The 24,438-nt window shown below is 38.2% G+C and overlaps 1 protein-coding gene across 1 annotated transcript; it reads left to right on the top strand.

The window, feature by feature from the left end:
- The first annotated feature begins 230 nt into the window (after positions 1-230).
- On the top strand, positions 231-22,852 carry LOC127797565 (uncharacterized). Its single transcript, XM_052330572.1, has 9 exons — positions 231-398; positions 6,167-7,040; positions 7,153-7,282; positions 7,376-7,824; positions 8,016-8,096; positions 8,207-8,305; positions 20,810-20,968; positions 21,134-21,292; positions 22,277-22,852. The coding sequence occupies exons 2-9, from the start codon at positions 6,264-6,266 to the stop codon at positions 22,598-22,600; spliced, it is 2,178 nt and encodes a 725-aa protein (XP_052186532.1). The 5' UTR covers positions 231-398; positions 6,167-6,263; the 3' UTR covers positions 22,601-22,852.
- The last annotated feature ends 1,586 nt before the right edge of the window (positions 22,853-24,438 follow it).

The raw sequence follows: 24,438 nt of genomic DNA on the forward strand, positions 1-24,438 counted from the left end.
TAAAGCAATAAAAAAATTAAAAATTTAAATAAAAAATATAAAAATATAGAAGTAAAATATGTATTTGGCCAACCTAGCATTGAATAGGCGCCCCCCAACTCTCTACCCTGACTGGTCGCTCTGGCTTTGGCCTGCGTCCTACGCCCTTTGGCTACACACAGCCCCCCCCGCCCGCCCCCGCGGCAACCCCCTCCCGCGCCCTCTCTCTTCTATTCTATTTTTTTACTAATAAGCTACTGCCCCTATCTCATTCTGTATTCCATTTCTCTCTCTCTCTCTCTCTCTCTCTGACTTGGGGCGTCGCCTGGTTTCGTTCTTTCGTTTTGAGAACTTTGCCTTTGTTCCGCCTGTCTCTGTGTATTCGATCCCTCCAATCCTTCAATCGCCGCCTTTTACTGGTAAGCCCTCTCCCTCCATTCATTCCACAAATCTTGTTTTTTTAGGTTTTCTAACAGTAGGAGGTCTCAGAGAGCCTGGAGATGAGTATCTGTTAGGGTTTAGAAGACGGCCGCCCCCGTTATTTTTTCTTATAATCTTTTTATGCAACATATAGAGATGTATATTACTTTGCTGACGTCATACGTGCTTGAGTTTGATGTTGAATTACTGTTTGCGAGTCACAAGTCTACCTCGGTCCCCTCTATGTATATTTTTAGTTTTATGAATGAATATACACTGAAATTTGCAATTGCGTGGTGTGGTGATGATAACTATTTGGTCTATTTCTAAGCTTTGTTCGCTTGTTGATTCTTGTTCTATTTGGTTCTTCAGCTTTTTACAGTTTTATGTTCTGCTAGAGAGGATTCAAGTCTGATGCTTTTAATTTGGGTTATGGGCATTTATAACTGTCTTCCTCTTCAGTGTTTGGCAAAATTTGTGTTCCCTTCTTGTAATTAGCTTAGAGATATAAGCATGTCAGTATAGCTGTAAACAGTTGAACATGAGTAAAATGTAGACTCTAGATGAATCAAGTATGGGTTGCGGGCACAAACAAAGATATAGATATTGGTTAGGATGTCTTAGAGAAAATGAGTGCTCTGATACGGTGGTGATACTTTTATGATGTATAGCTATAAAGTTAATATCTATAAATCACAAAAATAACAACACAATCCAAATACTGATAGACAAGATACAAGTAGGAAAATATCGTAATATAATATATTATTACAATGTTAGAAAATGAAGAAACTGTCATGACCCTATGGTCAATAAAAGGGTATTATTGTAATAGGATAAAATAGTTTGTTAGGGATATTTTAGCAAGTGGTTAGAAGCACATGGGAGCATGTGCTAGGCTGTTAGAAGGCAAATATGCCTATAAAAGATTGTTGTAATGGTTTGTTTTGTTATCCAAGAAATTAATGAATTGAATCTGATTTTCTCCTCTTCCAAATTCTCTCCCCTTTCTTGATCTTCATCTCCCTCTTTTTTCTGTTCTCTAATCTCCCTAAAACTTCTTCTAATCTCTCCCTCATTCTTCCCATTTCCTCCCTAATTCCCTTCTGTTCTTGGCTTAGCTGAATCGGATTCTTTCGATTCCCAAACTGATCCTAGGTTAAGCCCTAGGATCATGACAAATTGGTATCAGAGTAGTACCATCCTGGCTGCGTTTCTGTTGCGACTCTCATTTGAAGGCGAATCCGACTGGGGCTTGGCGGTGTGCTGCTCACTTGGGTTGGAAGGTGATCTCGATCAGAGCTGATGGTCTTGCAGTCGAACGGAGTTGGGTCGACCAGCGAGCACGCCAAAGAAGCGAACAACAGTCGTTCGTGAGAAGCGGACAGTGGGGTGACGCGAACGGACGTCGTTCGTGAGAAGCGACAGTCCGTCGGAGAGTTAAGCGGACCACCGAGCGTCCGCGACTGTGGCAGACGTCCCGAAGAGGGGTGAGTCCAGCGAAGGGTGGAGCTGACGACCTAGGCGCGTGCGACTGAAGTGGAAGTCAGGTTGCAGGAGCTCCGCCGAAGTTGACGACAGGGGTGAGGAAGGCTGTCGCAGCCAGTTCAAACAGATTCGGTGAGCAAGCCGGGGGGGTCTTTGCGGCCAAGTTAAGATTCCGGTGAGGTCGGCTAGGATTTGAAGGAGACGTAGGAGTAGTGACCTCCAGCTAAGACGCTGGTCACTTGTTCAACATTGAAAACGAGCAAGGTAGAATGTTCCAACTGATCCTTGGTGGAATTCCTTAGTCACGGCTAACAGCAAACAGTGATTTTCGTTGGTGATTTGGAGGCGACTACTAAGAGGTGAGATACGACCATGGCTCTTGGCGTGAGGCTCTGGATCGAACTCTAGAAAAGCTTCATTGATCTGTCAGAGACGGATTCGGTGAGAATCAGGAAGCCTTTTGGCAGTGATTAAGGAAGAATTTGAAGGTGACTTCCAGAAATGAATTCTGACCCAAACAGACGGTGATTGGTGGAATGTGGTAGAGATAGCCAGGTGAGTTCCGGCCGATTCTAGGCTATTACTTTCCAACGTGATTAATTCTCAAAATAGGAGTCTCGATTTAAATTGTGGAGGAGGAGTGGAAGCTGCGAGTAAGGCGGGCGGTCTAAATTGAAAGTAAAAGCAAGACAAGTGTCTGCCATTGAACTAGACAGTGGGTGCGGTAACTTCCGGCCTGAATCTGAAAAAATTATAGCAATCGCATGGTAGTCGACTAATATTGGAGGCGAATTTGGAGCAGCCAATTATAAATCAGTAAGCAATACCAGAAGGGGAAGCTGTGGAAAAATATTAGAGGGGGATTCTGCTTGAGAAGCGGATTCTTCCAACTTATTCTGCTCGTTGAGTGTTGGTGCTTTAAGCTGTGAGGAAAGGAAACAAGAGGTAGATTTTGGCTGTAAAATTTTGGCTAACTTGTTTGAAGAAGAGTAGTATGTATATAGCTCCTTGGTCTTCAAAGTATGTTGTTGGTGAAAAGGCAGCCAAGGGGAGCAGTGCATATATGAGACCATTAGAGTCTCAATTGCAGCCGAAGGATGCTGCATTTTCAGTGGGATGGCCTGCTCATGAAGCCTTGGGAAGCAGTGCGCACATGAGACAATCGGAGCCTTAATTGCAGCAGAAGAGGGCTTCATTTTCAGCTGAAATGGAGCCTCAATGGCAGCCAAAGAAGGCTGCATTTGCAGTTGGCAGCAACGAGTACAAAGGAACAAGCAATGGGATTCATGAAGAGTGCAAGGAATTCAGTCGAATGTTCCGCGAAAAGCTGCAAGAATTTGCGATGATACTTATTAAGAAGTATCATTACAATTTTTCGGTGGAATATTTTGATGATTATCATGGAAGCTTTAACAAGGAGGAATTCCTTGGAATGGAGTAGCAGGAGGAGGAGCTGAAACAAAGAGCAAACAAAGAAGCAAAGAGCATTGATCATTTTATGGAAGAGAGGGAGCATGAATCAGAAGTGAAGGAAAGATGGAACCAAAAGTAGAATTGCTATGAAGATGGCCTACTTGTAGCTGAAATATCTTCCAATGTTGTGAAGGTGTGTAGAACTGATCCTAAAATGTGCCACAATGTTGTTGTAAATTTTGAGGTTGAGGAGCAACAACAATTGAAGGCTGAAGGATTAGATAACGTGGAGGGATTTTTATCAAACGATAAGAGGGAGACAGCCCCAGCAGAAGGAAGACTTGCTGATCTTAAACAATGCCACCATATTGCTGCCAATTTTGGAGATGATAAGAAGAGGGGAACATATGTGGTAGCTGGTCGGTTAGAGTTTCAAAATGATCGACATTTGAAGGCTGTAGGGTTGCAGATTTCAGCTACTACCTGCGACAAGGAGCGGCTAAATTCATTGAAGGCATTTGATGTGGACACTTTGACAGGTTTTGACACTATATTGGATCCCCAGACTATGAGTTCTAGCAACCTTAATTTGGTAGCTATTACAAACCCAAGGGAAATAGTATGTTACTTTCTAGAGGAAGATGCAGCCTTGTCTGCAATGATTATCATTTTTGTTTCAATTGAGAACCTAAAAATGAAGAAGAAGAGACCTAGAAGGAGGAAGAAGGAAAGAAGGATGAACCAGATGGAAAAGGCTGGAATTGGATGAAGAGCCATGGCTACTCGTTGCAAGTTCTTGGGGACAAGAACTCTCTTAAGGAGGGGGGAATTTTCATGACCCTATGATCAATAAAAGGGTATTATTGTAATAGGATAAAATAGTTTGTTAGGGATATTTTAGCAAGTGGTTAGAAGCACATGGGAGCATGTGCTAGGCTGTTAGAAGGCAAATATGCCTATAAAAGATTGCTGTAATGGTTTGTTTTGTTATCCAAGAAATTAATGAATTGAATCTGATTTTCTCCTCTTCCAATTTCTCTCCTCTTTCTTGATCTTCATCTCCCTCTTTTTTTTGTTCTCTAATCTCCCTAAAACTTCTTCTAATCTCTCCCTCATTCTTCCCATTTCCTCCCTAATTCCCTTCTGTTCTTGGCTTAGCTAAATCGGATTCTTCCGATTCCCAAACTGATCCTAGGTTAAGCCCTAGGATCATGACAGAAACATCAAATGTTCAGCTAAAGAATGCTGATAAGAAGAATTTTGCTAACTTCCAACTTTCACACTTTAAGTAAGTCATCATTGTTGGATACACCTTCACCACTCACATGCATATACTTCTACTTTCTTTGATAAGTATGTGTGCCATATATATATATATATATATCTGCACCAGTTTTGAAATGTTGTTGTGGCCGTATTTAATAACTAATCCAGAAAACAAATAGGGTTGGATTGTGGATGTCGGGGGAGGTAATTGTTCAGCTTGTTTCTAGTTATATCCATATGCTATTGTGAAAGTCTTTTTTTTATGTTAAATGGAAATGGTCAACTGTTGATTGTACATGCTTTACTTTTTTGTTTGTTTATTTATTTATTTTTTGTATATGGAATAGTTTTGAGACACTAATTCTTACCCTTCTTCTTTAGTCTTGAGCTTGGATTTGTGGTTATTTCTCGATGTAGAAAGCAAGTCAATGGTTGATTGATTATGGGTTCAGTTATTTGAATTCTAGCTCTCAATCATTTCTATCTATGATATTATCTTTGGTAAAGCCATTATAAGTAATGGTCTGAATCATACCTAAGTGTCTCCCAGCAAGTTTTTCTTAGTTGTCCTTTGCCTCCTTGCTTAATATTTGTTCCATTCCATCCACTCTCCTAACAAAAGCCTTTATTTTTTTTCTTCTCGCATGACCAAACCATCTTAATCGGCTCATGTATCTTATCTTTAATAGGAACCACTCCGACCTTATTCCGAATAGTCTCATTTCTAATTTTATTTTTTCTAATATGGCCACACATTCATCTCAACACCCTCATCTCTTTTGTGCTCATATTTTGCATATATTGATACTTTACTACTCAACATTGCCATATAACAAAGCTGGTCTTATAACTAACTGTCTTATAAAATTTTCCTTTTAACTCAATGGAATCTTACTATCACATAAAAGTTAAAATGCCTCATGCACTTTTCCAACCATCCTACCTAAATTCAATGGGTAACATTTTCATTAATCTCCTTATCTTTTTGGACGATTGGTCCAAGATATCTAAGCTAACCTTTTCTTGGTCATGATTTCATTTTTCAGTTTTACCATAACATTTTGCACACCTATATTTTTAATGAACTTACATTTCATATATTTAGTTTTCATGCTACTTAACTGAAAACCTTTAGATTCTAAAGTGATTTTTCTGTGTTAGTTTGCTATATTCTTAAATTTTCCTGTCTTTAGTGTTAAAATTGTTGCTTTCACTATTGTTGGTCTTGTAATTGCCCCTACCTAGAGGGATTGAAGCTTATGATTGTTGTTTTTGTCGTTGTATTGCTGGTCTAGTGAACATTTTTATTTTTTTTTGGGTGCTGAATCAAAGGATATATATTTTTTTTGGCAAAAAGAAAGTATGTATGTTGCCCATAAAAAAGGCAATATTGTTAAAATTCTGCTAGGAAATGATAACTTGATATTTCCATTTGTTTGTGAAACTGCTGTATATGCACCGTCTATTCCATTAATGTTGTAGACTTCCTATATTGTTACTGTCAAGTTAGTGTTTTGAGGATTTGGACAGATGTTGCTTTCTTCTGCATTAAGCTTGCCTGCAAATTTATGGGCCAATTATCCAAATTTTATGGTTGCAGGTTCAATATATAATTAACAAGTATGCATCAAATTCATGCAGTAAGAAATGAAATAAACTGATATCACCTTTTGGTAATACCTATCTTATTGTATTCCATGGCTCGGAAGGGAAACCAAAATAAGAATGGCAAAGGAGTTTCAGATTCAGAGTGTGTGTTGCCAAAAATGAAAGTAAGAGGAAAGGTAAGCCTGGATAATATTGTTGGTGGGGAGGAGCTTCTAAAAGGTAACCAGCCAGTTATGGATGATACTGTACATGAAAACAAAAGAAAGCAAAAGAAACGAAAATCTCTTGGAAAAGAGAAGGAAGGTGCGAATCAGGGTGTAGAGCAAACAAAGCCTGGTGACTGCAATTCAGAAGTTTGCATTGAAAATTTATCTGCAAGTGGGAGTTCCAGTTCAAAAGAAGAAAATGGCGGACCTTCTAACAGTAGTAATGGTCCAAAGTATTCAAGAAGTAGTACTTTTGGTCTTTCATTTACTGGAATGCATGCAAATGCTACAACTGGTAGTTCTGAATTTTCAGACGCAGTTGTTATCAAGCACCTGAGAGCTTCAGCTTTATCCATTTTCAAGGCAGCAAGTGAGTGGTTAGAGAGGAAGAAACCATTGTTTTTTGTGCTAGGAGCGAATATATCAGATTCTGCTTTTTATGTTCAAAAAAGAATTCAGCAAGCATATCCAATAGTCTTGAAGTGGCTCATGCATTTTGGAAACATAATGCTACTTTTGTCAATGGTGTGGTTGGACTGTGCACTCAGAGGCATTGATTCCTTTCTACGCATGGGGACAACATCATTCTTCTTGGTCATATGGTGCAGCATTCTGTCAGTAGTTGCAATGATTGGGATGTTCAAGTTTGTTGCTGTCTTGGTAAGCACTGGTTACAGCTTGAGTTTCCACCTATTTATTTTACCTGCTTAGGCTTTTTTCCTCTGCTAATTTTTGTCCTTGTGTTCTTGAATGACTGATTATAATTATTCAGGTCATAACAGCTCTAGCTGGACTCTTTGTTGGGTTTACCATTGTAATTCTGTTAGTTGGCGTTTGTGGAATCATTTTCTTGTGGTTTTGTGGAAGTTTTTGGGCTACAACAGTTGTCATCTGTTCTGGAGGTGATCATTCTGGTGTTTCTCTGGCCTAGATTAGGATAATCTCTCTTTTGTATGATTATTTCTGAATCCAGATGGTGCTTGATTTAAATGCAGGTATAGCATTCATGTTGAGACATGAACGAATAGCACTGTTGATAACCACTTTGTATTCCATATACTGTGTATGGACATATGTTGGGTGGCTTGGCCTACTATTGGCTTTGAATTTGTCTTTCATCTCAAGTGATGCTCTAAGTTTCTTCCTAAAGAACAGCATGAATGAGCATAGGATGCCGCCCCAGGCCCCCGAACAAACAACTGGGATGCAAGGTCAACCAGGCTTCTTCTACAGTGATGCAGGGCCTGCATCTCCTGAACCTGGTTTTGTTCCAACAGCTGATCGCGGACCTGGAGTAGCATCCACCAGTGGAACTGATTGTGAGATAACACCTGAAGATGAAGTTGTTAGATTGTTAAATTGTACAGATCATTATTCAATCTTGGGCCTGTCCCGGTATGAGAATGTAGATATTTCTATACTCAAGCGGGAGTACAGGAAAAAGGTCAATGTTATGCCATTTTGTGTATTGAATTTAGAGTTGTTCCTTTTTGTCACGCTCTTTGAGATTTTAACTCGCTGGAGATTATGTCATATTTCCAGTGTGCTGAAATTAGATTTTGCTTTCACAAAATTGAGTTTATGGTAAATACTAAATAGCTCCTTAGTTGAGATTTTTTGCTTTTGTTTTCTTAGGCAATGCTGGTCCATCCTGATAAAAATATGGGCAATGAAAAGGCTGCAGAAGCTTTTAAAAAACTTCAGAATGCATATGAAGTATGTGATTCTGGTTTACATTTTATCTTTTCATCTTTACTGTAAAAGCTTTTATTGCATCATCCTCTCTGTCTTTCTTGACCATGTGGTAGGACCTTTTTTTCTTTTAGGTCCTACTTGACTCCTTTAAGCGGAAAGCTTATGATGATGAATTAAGGAGGGAGGAGCTCCTTAACTATTTCCGGAGGTTCCAAGATGCTTCTCAGAAGGTTTGAATTTCTTTCTTGTACCCTCTTTCATGTGGTGTACTGCAGTGAACTTCCTATCTCTCTCTTTGTTTGCCAATCCACACATACTATATCACATAAAAGATTAGTTTTTGACAAACCCTACATGCATGTCAATTAGACGCACATGCCCAATTCCTGTTACTTGCTAACAACCATGTGATTTATTCCAAAATGTTGGGAGTAATTTTGGATCTGTCAAATCATTTGGTTGATTTATTTTTTAACCAACTTTTCATAGGCAATTTGCTGAATTGTCATTATAGAGAATTGTTAAAAACAAATCAATTGGTGTTCAGTTGGTTTATTGCACTGCTTCAGAAATTAATGTAGGACAGATCTGGTATTGGGAATACCAACTGATTAGAGGCTTAATAAGGGTTAGAAGGCTAGGGAAAATGGTTGAAAAGGCTAGGATTTATATGTGTAATTGACTGTTAGGGATTTAGAGGTCAAATTTGGCTCAAAAGATAAAATTTGGTGGCTGGAAAAATGACACAGCGTGTAGCGCGTGTAAAGAAAACACACAAAGAAACCCTTGAAACAATAAGTTTCAAGTACCCTTAGGAGAACAAACTTCAACGACCAAAGTTGGACTCTCAACTAGGCACAAGAACCGAAATTGCTTGCTGGAAAAAATCGAACTGGTTTGTTGGAGTTTATTGAATAAAAAACTTATTACAACCTCTACCTTCTAGGTATATTTATAGAGTTTGGCTAATTCATCTAATACTTGTAAATAAAATCTAAGTAGAATCCTAATAGAAATAAAACCCTAATCAAATATGAAGTAGAATCCTAAAACTTATGAAGTTTCGCTATTATTCCGGCGCTACTGTTTGGGTCGGGTCGGGTCAGCTTTGGGCCTGGTCTTGATTGGTGACCGCATCATTCACCTCCACTTAAGAAGAATTCGTCCTCGAATTATGATCCAGGTATGACAACATAGCATCCGACAAATACAAAGAAAGATCAGCAACATTAAAGGTTTTCAAAATACCCATATGATTAGGTAAATTCACAACATAAGCATTGTCATTGATCTTTTTTGTAATCTTGGAAGGACCATACTTCTTTGGTTTGAGCTTGTTATGCTTTCTCGCTGGAATTCTTTCTTCTTCAAGAATATCATGACTTCATCTCCAACCTCAAATACCTTATGCTTCCTATGCTTGTCAGCTGTTGCATTGTACTTCTCATTCCCCTTGTGCAATTTTTGCTTAACATCCTCTTGAACCGCTTGAACTTGTTCGGCTAAATCACTAATTGCAACACACATCCTCCAACTCCCATCTTTCTTTGGTGTCAATAATGCTGGCACTACACATGGACTCATGCTAGTCTGAATGTGCCTCTTTCTCAATAATTTCTCTACCTACTCATGCAAAATCTCATTCTCCCTAGGACTCATCCTGTAGTGTGGTAGGTTAGGCAAGCTAGCATTAGGAATCAAGTCAATGTGGTGTTGAATATCCCTCATAGGAGGTAGCTCATTAGGCAACTCCTTAGGAACCACATCATAAAATTCCTCCAACAATCCCTGCACCTCCTTGGAATTTGATTCACCTTCAATGGCCCACTCACGCTCTCCCCCTTGACAACCAACAACTGAACCTCTCAGGTATCCCTACATTCCCTCACAAACTCAATGTGCTTATGTGTAATGATAAGAAAATTCTACCCCTCCACTTTAGAAGCTTTGGTTTGGTTCTTTTCCACTATGGGTAACAAAGTATAACGCACACCCTCTTTCTCAAATTGATATATGTTCTTTCTATCCGAGTGTTTAGCATCCACATCAAATTGCCAAGGTCTCCCAAATAAAATATGGCAAGCGTCCATATCAACAATATCGCAATAGATTTCGTCAGAGTACTTACCAATAGAGAAAGGCATACTGCAGCATTCATTCACATGTATGTCGCCAACTTCTTTGATCCATTCGATCGTGTAAGGGTTTGGATGCTTTTCAGGGGTCAGCTGCAACTTTTCCACATCTCTTCCTATAATATTCTCCTGGCTTCTACTATCAATAATCAGCTCAAAGATCTTTCCCTTCACCGTACACCTTGTGTGAAAAAACTTATGTTGCTGAGTAGTATCTTCATTCTTTTGAGATATCATTAGCTTCCTTACTTCACATGTATACACTTCATGATCATACTTTTCTTTGTCATCCTCCCCATCAGTCCTGCAATAGATTTCCTCGTTAGTCACATCTTCCTCCTCCCTTTCTACAATGTTCAACTATTTTCCTCCTTGTGCAATCACTAGATCGATGCCCAACCTCATTGCACTTGAATCACTTTAAAAGAATAGGATTTGCATGAGGATTAGGGGAGTTTGGAAGATTAGAAATAGTACCTCAAATGTTTCCCCACGTTGTAGCCTTATTAGGGTTGACTGTATAAGGTGGATTGGAGGGTTGCGCTCCCTGAACCAACTTGCCTCTATCAAAAGCTGCTTGTTTATTTCATTACGAGCTCTCTCACTCAACATTTACTCTGCCTTTAAAGTTAAGTTCCTTGCTTCTTCCACACTTAGAACCATCTAAACCTCAATTTTATCACGAATAGCAAGTTTCAATCCATTCAAGTGACGAGCTGCTTGTTGATTGTCACTTTTTGACAATTGGTTTCTCTCCGCCAATTTTAGAAACTCAGATGTATATTTATTCACATTCTTCATTCCCTGTGCACATCTTCGATAGGCTTCAAACATGTATTGTTCATAATCAGGGGGTAGAAACCTACCTCTTAATAACTGCTTCATTCATCTCCATGTTTGAATTGGGTGTTGGCTTCCCTCAATCTCATCTCTTTCAATTGCTCCTACCAAACAGATGCACCACCTTTCAATATGTAAGCCACTAACTTGACTTGTCGTTCATCTGGGATGTCCATGTATTCGAAAAATCAGTCAACCCTAGTAATCTAATCTAGGAACCCCTCAATATCAAGATCTCCTTTAAAGGTAGGAATATCAACCTTTAGTTTATACTCATCGTTGCCCCAATGGTTGTGTTGATGCGCATTCCTCCTAACCCCTTTACCACCAAGGTTAGCTATTACTCAAGTAAGATCATCTTCTTCATCGCTATCTTCAATCATTGGTCTTCTAGGATTAACAAAGACATGATTAATGGGTGGTCTTCTTGCTTTGGCTTGATTCATCCCATTATTCAGGTTTTTGTCATCATCAACTCGTGTAAGGCGCATAATTGGTTACTGATTTACTCCAATTGTTGCTGTATAGTACGAGCTACTTCCACTATTCTTCGATTGCTTTCCAAACCACAGACAACCCTTGAACATCGTCACGAGGTTGGTTGCTTCTGTTGCCTTCAAAATTGGCCATCTGATTGGTTGGTTAACCACTTTGATACCACCTGACGCATTGTGTAGTGCGTGTGCAAAGAAAACAAACAAAAAAACCCTTGAAACAATAAGTTTCAAGTACCCTTGAGAGAACAAACTTCAACGACCAAAGCTGGACTCTTAACTAGGCGCAAGAACCGAAGCTGCTTGCTGGAAAAAATCGAACTGGTTTGCTGGGGTTTTTTGAATAAAAAACTGATTACAACCCTTAGCTTCTAGGTATATTTATAGAGTTTAGTTAATCTATCTAATACTCGTAAATGAAATTCAAATAGAATCATAATAGAAATAAAACTCTAATCAAACATGAAGTAGAATCCTAAAACTTATGAAGTTTAGTTACTGTTCTGGTGCTATTATTTGGGCCGGCTCTGGGCTGCCCGATTTGGGTCAGGTTGGCCTTGGGTTGGGTTTTGATCGGTGACTGCATCAAAAAATGTCTAGAACAAGGGTTATGAAAGTAAGAATCTGAAATTGAAAGATCAGAAAAGAGAGAAATATCTTCTAGGCATCCCAAGTAGGGTTCCTTAGGCAACATACTTAGGGTTAGAATTGCGTTACCCAATTCAAAGAAAGCATACATGCTTAGAGAAAACAACAGTAATTGTTCAATTTACTAATAAAAATGAGATTACCAGGGTATTTATAGAGTTCTAGTAATGCTATTCCTACTGGGTTAGGAAAACTAAACAAAACTCAAACTATTAATAGTAAGACTAAGAAAACACTATAAATAAACCTAAACATATAAGTAACTTGGCAAAAAAATAAATAAATAAACTTATAAGTAGAGTTAACAAATGACCCTATAAAGCATCATGAAGAATTAAAAAAATGTTCTTGATGCATAAAACATCAAAACTAGGCTTGAGAATCCGCTTATATTGTCTTTAGAGACTGCTGTCAAGCTGTGTAGTCAAAAGCGAGCGCTTGGCTTGCCCAGGTGCTCAGGCAACACAAAGTGCCAGGGAAGTGCTTCGCCTACTGTTTGGCGAGGCTCCTTTACTTAGGTGCAGCCTGGGCAAGCAGCTCTGCTGAGGTGTCAAAAGCATCTAGCGCTTTCCTAGGTTGTAATGAATTGAAGGAAGGTGAAGGGTTGTCTGCAGAAGGGATGTGAAAGGTCTCTAGGTGAAATAGGAAGAGTAAAATGAAGAGGGAAATGCAAAAACAAAGAAGAAAAGCAGATGCACCTGGCTCTTCCTTGTGTTGTATGCTGTTGATGTTGCTTTTTAGTCATTGTTGTACTGTTTCTCAGTTAGTGTTTTAACTTTTCAGAGTCTGTTAATTGTTACTCAACAATCATGGTTTTGTTCTATGATGTATATATTTTGTTCTAGACTTTTAGTCAATCCTCATTTAATATTTGCAACAAAAGAGTTATATATGTTTGATACAACTGTAAGCCTATAACAGTGCAACTTATAACTTCATATATAATATTGTTTGTATGTTAATATATTATATTATATAACTTTATATAAATTATGTAATTTATATTTTTGGTGTGAATATTTATATTGTATTGTATGTTTGTATGCATTCCTATAAGTATTTAACATTGTTTATTTTTTATATAAATTTTGAGCATATGTTATATAGCGGATATTTTGTGCGTTAATGCTATATATTATATTCTGATTATCTTTTTCATATTAAATATATTCTTATTATTTTTTTTAAATTTAGTGCTTTTCTTCGATTAGGCAAGTGTTTTTTTAGCACCTAGCGCCTCGGGTGATATAAGGTTCATTACGCCTTTCGCCCTTGATTCCTTGCTGTCAAGGTCCTCCATCAGAAATTTTTTATTAGCAGTTAAGTGATGTCTAAGGTATTTGATGATTTAAATATTGAGCACTGTAACGTTTGTAGAGTGTAGGAAATAGGACACCCATGTAGGGTCATATCTTTTTGTCTTTATACTAAGAAATATAATATATATTACATCCAAAACCTAAATAATACATATAATTATATAAGAATAACTAATTACCCATTAACACTCATGCTAGAGCATATATGTGATATGTTCCAAGCTTGTGAGAGATGAGGCTTACTCTAGCTCCCTCCTAAAGCTTTGGTAGACAAATTTGCAAGCTTATTTTTAGATTTCATATGAATAGTTTTAATACAGTGTACTACATTGCACTTTCTCTTACATGAAATGATAATCAACCTTAACTTGCTTAGACCTTTAATAAAACATTAGATTAAAAGCTATGTGGGATGCTTATTGATTATCAGACTAACTCTATAGACTGAAATATTGGAGTATGAGCTTTGCAAGACTGTGCTTTAAGCATATCAACTCATATGTGGTATGTGCTATGGCTCTATACCATAGTTGTTAAATCGAGATTCGAATCGAGAATCGAAATCCTTATTTTATGAATCGTGAATCGAGAATCGAATCGAATCGAATCGTAAGATTCGGTATACATTCTCAATTTCAACTATAAATAATATATATCCATAAAAAATAAATAATGTGCCCACCATGATCAATTCTTTTAAATATAAATAGATAAATAAATTTCTAAATATATTTGTTAAGTTTAAAATTATACCAAAAGACAAAAGTATATTCATGTTGCCTTTAAATTCAAATTGCACCAAACCAAACCACTTTCAAAATAACAAGTTAGAAAAAAAAAAAAAAAACCTACAACTATAGGGTTACTAATAAACTCCATTGTCCATAATCTTCACTAGTTATCAATCTTCTTTATCTTCAAGTTCAAGAGCATCATCATCTTCATCATTTTCATCATCTTCTTTGTTTTCAAAGATAGCCAAATCGAACGAATATTTGATTAAAGCGCACATGCAGACGAAGTCGCATGAATTGGACAAATCGTGCTATTCATGCGATTCACGGTCGATTCATCTGATTTATAGTTGATTTTAAGGGATTTTCGATTCAGTCTATAAATTCGACTTGATTTCTATATGAATCGAGTTGAATCGTACGATTCGAATCGTGAATCGTACGATTCTAAGGAATTTTAGATTCACTCTATAGATTTGACTCAATTTTTATATGAATCGAGTTGAATCGTACGATTCGAATCGTAAATTGTAAGATTCAAACAACAGTGCTCTATACTCCATTCAACACTAGACTGAGCTACTAATATCTATTTCTTATGGTTCTATGATACTAAGTTACTTTCAACAAAGATACAATATCTTGTGGTAAACTTTTATGTCACACGAGGAACTTACCTCAATCTGTATATGTATGATGTATCCTTGAATCTTTGTATAACCAAACCATGGTGCTGATACAATAATTTAGCTTCCTGATCATTACTTGATATTGTCTTGGCTTACTCAATAGATCACCTTTATCTATGACAAGTTTAGTATTTGATTCCATAGGAGCGTCAATGGGCTTGGCTCCTGACATTTCCGTCTTAGAGACTTAGACAATAAATCAAGAACATATTTGCATTGAGAAAAAGCAATACCAAGTGAATTTCAATCTCAAATACTTCAGGTGTCCTAGATCCTTGGTGTGAAACTGAGAATGCAAGACTAATTTTAACTCAATTTTCCCATCAGTATCATCAGTTGTAAGCATAATATCATGACGGAAATCAATAACCATATCTTACCATATATAGAATGACAGTCAAAGATGGAATAATCTTTGAAGACCAAACTGCATTACAATATCTCTAACTTCTCAAACCAAGTATGAGGAAATTGCACAAGGCCATACAAGGATTTCTTTAACCAACGCATGAAGATCACCATATAAACAGACTTCTTTCACTTAGTTCCATAGTTGTCAAAGGCATGCCAAGGTGCGAGGCATACAGAGGCTCAGCTCTATGTGCCTCTTTAGTATCAAAACACAGTCCCCCCCACAAAAACTGCTGTCTAGGTGCATGAGGCGTGGGCCCTAAAAGCGGTGGCAAGGCAAGCCTCATGTACCTTATGGAGAAGTCAACAAGAACTGATACAGTTCTTTTTTTTTTTTATCTTTTTTTGGATGTCAGAACTCTTTGTGTTGGTTTGTCGTCGTAGATTTAGTTTCTTATTGATGTGAGTGCATATATGTGTAGATCCACAAGAGGTGAGCCTGTCAGTGGTCACTGGAGATATCCTGTGCTGGCAGTCGTAAGCATGTGAGTCTCACACGCTGACGTACAGGTGGTGCATATGGGTGTGTGAGACTCTGCACTGACCATCTGCTTTCTTTGTTAGGGTCACCAGAGGCAAGCAAATATCCTGTGGCAATCTGTTCTGTAGTTCCTGTTGTTTTGAATTGTTTTACATGGACTTTTCAGTCCGGTGTTGATAATTCTGCATTTTATTTGTTTCTGTTCTGCTTAAATTTTTTGTGTTGTTTTGTTTTCTGTTTCAAATTTTCTTTTAAGTTTTAACTACTTAATATATAATTATTGAATTGAAAATAGATATGAAAAACCCTATGGGTGAATCATTTGTATATCTCTTCTTGATATTGGAGTCAATTATATACAGGAAATATAACTGTGCAGTACAAGTGTAGAGTACAATATGTATATGCACTATTCTAACACTCCTCCTCAAGTTGGGGCATATAGGTCATATGCACCAAGTTTGTTACAAATGAAACCAATGCGAGAATCTCTAAGAGACTTGGTAAAGATATAAGCTATTTGGTCAGTTGAGTTGACAAAACTAGTAGCAATACATCCAAACAAAATATTCTCTCTTACAAAGTGACGATCGATTTCAATGTGTTTGGTCCCCTCATGAAAAACTAGATTAGAGGAGATATGCAACACTTCTTAATTATCACGAATTAACTTCATTTGCATCACCTCTCCAAACTACAATTCTTGAAGTAATTGCCTCAAAACTATATAAGTTCACACGTTGCTAGAGCCATAGCACGATATTCAGCTTCTGGACTTGACCTGGCAACATCATCTTGCTTCTTACTCTTGTAGGATACCAAATTGCCACCAATGAGAATACAATACCCTAAAGTAGAGCATCTATCAGAAGGAGACCTTGCCCAGTCTGCATCAGAATAACCAATTACCTGAGTATGCTCCTTATTGCTACTCTTTTGATCTGAGGCTTGGCTTTTTTGGAATTATAGAGATCCGAGGGATAGGGTCAGAACATTTATCTTCATACAACAATCGTTGGCCTGGTGCTCCTTTGATATATCTAAGGATGTAGATCATAGCATCCCAATGACCATCACACGGAGACTGTAGGAACTGGCTAATTACATTCACAGTGAAAGAAATGTCTAGCTGAGTGATGGTGAGATAATTTAGCTTTCCAACAAATCGTCAGTATCTTCTAGGATTTGCCAAAAGCTCCCCCAATCCCGGTAAGAGTTTTAACATTCGGGTCCATGTGCATGTCAACAGGTCTACAATCTAACATGCCAGTTTCTTCTAGAATATCTAAAGTATATTTTGTGACACCCTTAACTTGCGTGAGCTTAAAACATAGGCAAGCGGTCATATTTCTTCATATATATATTTTTTCTTTTTGATATACATATTTATGTGATAAAAATAACTTTGAAAAATAAGAGGTATAGGTACATATGTAACGTCGCTTGAGAATCTTAGATGAAAATTCCAAAAAAAACACTCTTATAGTCTCATGGCTTCATTTGATTACAAAATTAGAATTTATTGTCAAAGGAAGCTGGGTTTTCATTCATAATGGGACGATAAGGATATCCGAATATCAAGACAGAAAACGTAACATAAACCACAAAAATAGTCATTTAAATAGGCAATCTCATAACATCTAGATTTTTAACTTTGAAAACTTGTGTTGATAAAGGAAAGAAAAACTACTTTTAGATTTACATAAATTCCTTTTAAAGGAGCCACCACGTTCCACGTTCGTTCTCCAATCTCCTTATTCGCTATCACCTGAGAGGGGGAAAAATATGGGATGAGATTCATGCGAGTCTCAGTAAGTACAAGAGAACCATCATATGTATTTAAACAAGTCATGACATAACATAACATATCATATCATAAGGAGACACGAGAGATTCCACCAACTACGGGGGCACGAACCCTCATGCGTAGCGCTACCGACCTCCGGTCCCGAAACTTGCGTGAACATAACATATCATAAGGAACCACATAACACAATTCATGGGCATGCTTAAACACCATAAATAGTTTATAATGTACTTATCTCAACTTGGTTGGATGAGATTCGAATGTTTAAGGCTTCACACCTTACCGGGTTTGTTTTTCTGCAGACAAAATATGTATTTTCATGAACTAAACCTCAAACACCTTTGCATGGGATTGTAGGTAATTAAATAAGGGGTTGATATGTGAAATCTTAGGGAAAAAGGGGCTTCCACGCGCCCTCACGTGCCCCAAGAAGGTTGGCCACGTGCCACCTCCTTCCCTGTTTTGGATTTTGCTACCTAAAATTAAAAATGCTATAACTTGCTCATTTTTGCTCTGATTCGCTTTCCATTTGAACCTACGAACTCTTTTTCGTGCTTTACGACCTTATGGAAAGAAATTTAACTTACCTCTTTGATTTCCCTTCTGTTTTTGCTGCTTTTCGATGAGGTGTCTTTACCCTTTCTCCTATTTGCTTTCTTGGATTTCTTTCCTCTCCTTGATGCACTTGTTCTTTTGCTATGTTTTAACTTCACGTGGGTCTCTCCTCCTCCCCTTTATATAGTCTCTCATGTCCCCAAATCTCAAGATAACCCTTAGCCTTTAAGTCACCCATTTTCTTCCCAAGCCATCATTACAATCTTTGATTTTTTTCCCCTTTGATTTTATCTTTCCATTCAAGTCTCCTTTCCTTCCAATCCCAAGCCTCCTTCACATAGCTTCTAGGATAAAAACCCATCATGGCCCTTATCTCTTCCTTTCCAAGCCAATCTCTTTTTTCCAAGCTAAGCCATTCTAAAACTTTTGGTGTAAGCTGATCTCTTTCTTCCAAGCTAAGCCATTCTAAGACTTTTGGTGTAAGCCAATCTCTTTCTTCCAAGCTAAGCCATTTTAAGACTTTTGGGGTAAGATTAATCATTCTTCCATAAGACTTTAAGGTGAAGTTCCAAATCTAATCCTATCTCTCCAAGTCATGTCTTCTAGGGTAAGGAATCATCATTGCAATCATTCTCTTTATTACGTCAATGCTCTGAATCAAAATACCATTCATTTTGTTACCATAATTTCCATTACAACATCCAAGCTTTATATCACAATTTAAAATTCTTGGATATTACATATTTGAACCGAGAAAGGAAATAAACAAAATCTCGGGTGTTACATATTTTCTCTGCGAGATGACACCACCATTATTAGATTGGGGTTCTTCAATAACAAGAAAATACTTAAAGTCTACCCAAATTTTTAGTCTAGAAATGATTAAAGAGATGCTGCTTTAATTGCAAAATGCCATCCCGATCACTTTTGGTGATGATGATATCGTCTACATACACAACAAGATAGATGCATTTGCTATTTGATGAATGCCGAAAGAAAACAATATGGTCTGCCTCACTGTATGCCAAACTCCCAAACAACGGCACTAAATTGCCCAAACCAAGCTAGTGGCGGAGTTGGCATACCAAATCAAACTCTCCCTAAGCAACAAAGCCTGATAGTTGCTCCATATAGGCCTCATCCTGAAGATTGCCATGAAGAAAATCATTTTTGATGTCCAACTAATAGAGAGGCCAATGACACATAGCAGCCATAGAAAGAAATAACTGAATAGAAGCAATCTTGGCCACAAGAGAGAAAGTGTCACCATAATCCAATCCATAAATCTGAGTGTAACCCTTTGCAACTAGATGAGTTTTAAGGTGATCAATCTGTTCGTCAAGATCAACTTTCACAGTAAAAATTCAGGGACAACCAATAGTGAACTTGCCAGAAGGGTAAGGGAATCAAGTCCCAAGTGCCACTAGAATGTACAACAGTCATTTCATCAACCATTGTTTGGCGCCACCCTGGATCTAAAAGTGCCTCACGAGTTGTTTTAGGAATACAACCAAAAGATAAAAAACACAAATGCATAATGGGGTGAAGCCAATTGATGATAACCGAGGAAAGTGTAAATGAGATGAGGATTGCGTGTAGAACGATAACCTTTCCAAGCGGCATCCGGATGAGGGTCAAGTGGTGGGAGGTCCATGGAAGGTGAAGATGTTGAAGGAGGAGGTGAGTCATCTGAAACATCATCAAGACTGGTAAGAGGGTTAGGATGTGGACGACGACGATAGACCTGTAAGGGAGGACCAAGATAAGGAATAGGGAGAACTTTAGAAATGGCAGTGCCCTTAGTAGTAGGGGAGTTGAAGAAGGGAGAAGACTCGAAGAATGTAACATCGGCGGAGATGAAGTAACGCTGACTGTCGAGAGAATAACATCGATACCCTTTTTGAAGGCTAGAGTAACCTAAGAAGATGCACTTAATGGATTTTGTGGAAAGCTTGTCTTGCCCAGGGGTCTGATCAAGAAAGAAACAAGTGCAACTAAAGACATGAAGGGGAAGAAGACAGGGGGTCTGAGCAGGGAATACAAGAGAATGTGGAGTTTTGTGCTTCAAGATAGATGAAGGCATACGATTAATAAAATAACAAGTAATAAGAACTGCATCAGCCTAAAAACGAGAAGGAACATGATGATGAAAGTAGATACAGCAATTCTTTGGCTGCTAGCATCTAATCACATTAATATCATGCATTAACTCAATATCCAAAAAAAAAGAGGAGAACTTCAACCAATTTCAGAGCTGTTATGATAACTTTATTTCTTTATTTGTTTTTTTAATAAATGCTTTTATATGATCATTTTACCAAACTTTGTGGGCCTCAATTTTCCATTTTGACTTATAATATTTTGCTGCATCAGTCTTCATATGTGTTTCCCAAAAATGATTATAGTTTTGAAACTACTTAGGTAGATAATGAAGTGGGCCAGAATGTGGGAAATACTATTTGTTAACATCGCTTGCTTAGAGGAGGATGTAAACTTGCCTGTCGATTTTTATATTGAATCTCTAGAAAACTCTACATTAAAAACTGCTCATGACATCGTTCATCTTTAACCTGTACATCAACCTCTTTTCATGCTTAAACTGTGGGTACTTTATTGTCCAGAATCGAAGGCACAAGTTCTTTGCCCCTGGATTTACACAAACAGACACTGATGGTGATGACCCTCTCAGAGAGTCAAGGCGGATTGCCTGTAGAAAGTGTGGAAATTTTCATATATGGATTCACACCAAGAAATCAAAACCTTCAGCAAGATGGTGCCAGGTTTTTCTTTTTTCCCCTGCTGGCTTGAGTGGTTTTTGATGATTGTGCACCCACAGGAGATTGGCCAAGCATTTTAACATGTGAACCTGTTGCAGTGTTCTATATGCTGCATGCTTTATTTTAATGAAAGAGATTTTTCAAGCTAAATCTGGGTTCCTTGTGTAGGATTGCAAAGATTTTCATCAGGCTAAAGATGGAGATGGATGGGTTGAACAATCTTCCCAACCATTCTTGTTTGGAATGTTGCAGAAGGTAGATGCTCCTCGTGCATATGTTTGTGCTGACAGTAAGATATATGATGCAACTGAATGGTATATCTGTCAGGTAAAGATTTTTCATCTATTATCTGACTCAATCCTTTTTGGTATTTTAATGCTCATTTTATTTATTTATCACTTTTTCTTGTTATTGTTTGTGGGACAAGAAATCCCCCTGCTGCTGTGTACAACTGAATAAAGTCCTATTCTGTGCCATCTCATTGAAAAACTTAATTATATATTTATTCAAAGTGAGGCAATTATTAGGAAATGAGAAACATAGTACATAACTGTAATCAAATAGATTGTACTGACCCGTGAATTGAAGTGTCAGATAAATGTCTTGTGCGTCAATGTTATTAAACCACGTGAAAGTGGAAAACTTCTTTCTGTCAATTTGCAATACTAGTTGCGGATAAAAAGTTTTAATAAGTTTTCTTTAATTTGTCTGTGTTCTGCTCTTGTTGGATTGGATTGTCAGGGTCCAGCCAGAAACCAGACGATTCATTTTGTATTCACAGTTCTTGAAATGAGATCATATTAAAAGCCTTTCTTTTAGACATTATAAGGAAAAGTGGCCTTTTTTATTTTTAGTCTTTCATGTTATATGTTACCAGTAACTGAATAAAAGAGAGTTTTTGTTCTCACTGAGTAGAATAAACACATTCAAGGAGATGGAATATCTAGTGTGAGGGACCATTCTATAGCGCTCTTTATCCACAGGGACACCTTTAGTGATGCTAAATTAATGACTGGTCAGAAATGAAAATAAAAAACTAAACCATTGATTGCACTGCGGATAAAAAACACTCGTGTGACACTGCAATAATGATGCGGAGAATGAGAATGAATATCTATTTGGTTTTCTAATCTGATTTTGGGGGTTTTATGTAAGGATAGTTGTACTAGATTGTAGATGTTTAACCTTTATAGGAATTGTTTCATCACTTTACTCGATTGAGGCTGGTTTTTGTAGTTCCCTCTGCCTCTGCAAGTAGATGTGGGTTTTTTGATGAGTTGAAATTGGCTTTATTCTGGGTAATTGTCTCAGGGAATGAGATGTCCGGCCAATACTCACAAGCCAAGCTTTCATGTGAATACAAGTTTAACTTCAAAGCACAGCAACGGTAAGGGAAGTAGCTCAGGACATCGAGGAGGTGCAATGCCATCATCACCTAACCTGGAAGACAACATGACAGAGGAGGAATTTTTTGAGTGGTTGCAGAATGCAGTGCAAGCAGGCATGTTTGACAATTTTGCTGGAGAGAGCCCATCTTCTAGGGCTGAAAATTCCTCCAAGAGTGGTGGTGGCAGCAGCAGCAGCAGCAGTGGCAGTGGTAGCAAGCGGAAGAAAAAGGGAAAGAAGCAGTGGTAACAGCGCCCAGCAAGCAACCTCGGGCGTTGAAAACAGTGTAGTAGTAGTAGTAGTAGTAGTATAGGGTAACAGATTTAGGAGGAGGCTGCTGCTGCTACTACTAGTAACGATGAAAATGAAGAGGGTTGTCGTATTAGCATATAATAGACTTGGTTGGTTGGTTGGACGAAGGCCTCTGTAGTCGCCCGCCCTGGTCAAATTTAATTCTGCTGCTAATATTACATGCTAGTACTGTAACCCTGGATTGGATCCCTGGCCCGAGTTCTTTTCAAGAAGCCAAGCCAGCCTTCTCTCTCTCTCTCTCTCTCTCTCTTTTTCTTTAGAAAAAAAAAAGGAAGAAAAATTCTCCTTAACATGAGATCATTGAATGGTGAGCAAGTTTTGCTTGTGATAAGAGTTTGCAATGGAAACCACGATGGAAGTTCATTAAAACACGTATTCTTAACGAGAGGGGGATAGAGCAGCAGCAGCTCTATCTATCTATCTGTCAATCAGTATGAAATCATCTGATTGCATTAAATGGCCGAGGGACGAGGCGAGCAGACCAATGAATTCATCTCTTAATGAGCATCGTCAGACTCAGAGAGAGAGAGAGAGAGAGAGTTTGTCACGTGAAAATAGCAGGTTTCGTGCTGCTGTACTAAGTGGTGTGGTGGCATTACGAGTTAAAAAGAACACTAGAGGTAGGGTTATGAATTGGCTTGGCTTGTAGCTAGCCTTAATCCCATTTCTTATCTTTAATCCTGAAATTTGATTAGACCGTTTCACATTAATTTACATACGATTTTATAATTAAAAAACAATAATAATATTTTTATATACACACAATATTATTACAATATTAAATTACTAAGATATATAATATAATAGCCCTTTTATGAATATGAATTAGTGCAAACAAAACTTTTGCTTTCCAATAATATGTGAACCGTCTCGGCCTAATCTTGGCTCATCTCTCATGGCCCAATCTCGGCCTAATCCTAGTCCTATGCCAGCCTGCAGTAGCATCATTGTAGTCGTATGCTGTGAACTCGCACGCTCGCTCAAGATCTCATTCTCATTTATGGAAAATCTCATCCTCATTTATGGTGGATTTCATCCACATTAATGAGGGTCATGTCAATGCTATGTTATCGCCTAGGAACCTTTGTCGGCGCCAGATACTCAATTCCATCACCTTACAAACATACGACGCATGCATGCATAATGGCTTCTCCTCCTTCTATATGAACTCGCTCTCCTCAGAGCTAAGGCATGTTCTTCTCTCTGACTCACTGATACTTTGTCATTTTTTATTGCCTTACTCACTCGAGCATCGAAGTACTTGCAAGTGCCAGCCGCCCGCCGATTGATCGATCGTCGGGACCCGTCCCTTGCCGTTGTAGGCTTACCTCTGAGCATCCTTTTGTCAGGAAGGAATATCTGACGCCAACCGTGGGGTCCAGTAAAACTTACCTATCGCATAACTTCACTAAAGCCTTTCAAGCCAAGCCTACCACTTTACCATGGTGCGAACTAGAAGTGCCCCTGTCCAGGAGTTAAACACCGCCGACCATCTCCTGCAAAACCCACCTATCATGGAGGTCCTCCTCCAGACTGTCCAACAGTTTCAAAACCAAGTTGTTGAGTTGACCCAAAATTAGTAGCGGGACTAACACAACGAACAGTTTGACTATTACGCAGAAGGTAGTTGTCACCAACACCATCAAGCTACCCATACTTCTGTTCCCACACTTTTCACGTCCTTGTATTCTTCAAGACATCCCTTCTCGGAGTTCATCATGGTCGTCCCCTTGTTGGGTGGCTTCCGCCTCCCTGACACCTTAGAACCATATGAT

This window comes from Diospyros lotus, chromosome 3 (assembly GCF_014633365.1).
Source record: "Diospyros lotus cultivar Yz01 chromosome 3, ASM1463336v1, whole genome shotgun sequence".
NCBI classification, from domain to species: domain Eukaryota; kingdom Viridiplantae; phylum Streptophyta; class Magnoliopsida; order Ericales; family Ebenaceae; genus Diospyros; species Diospyros lotus.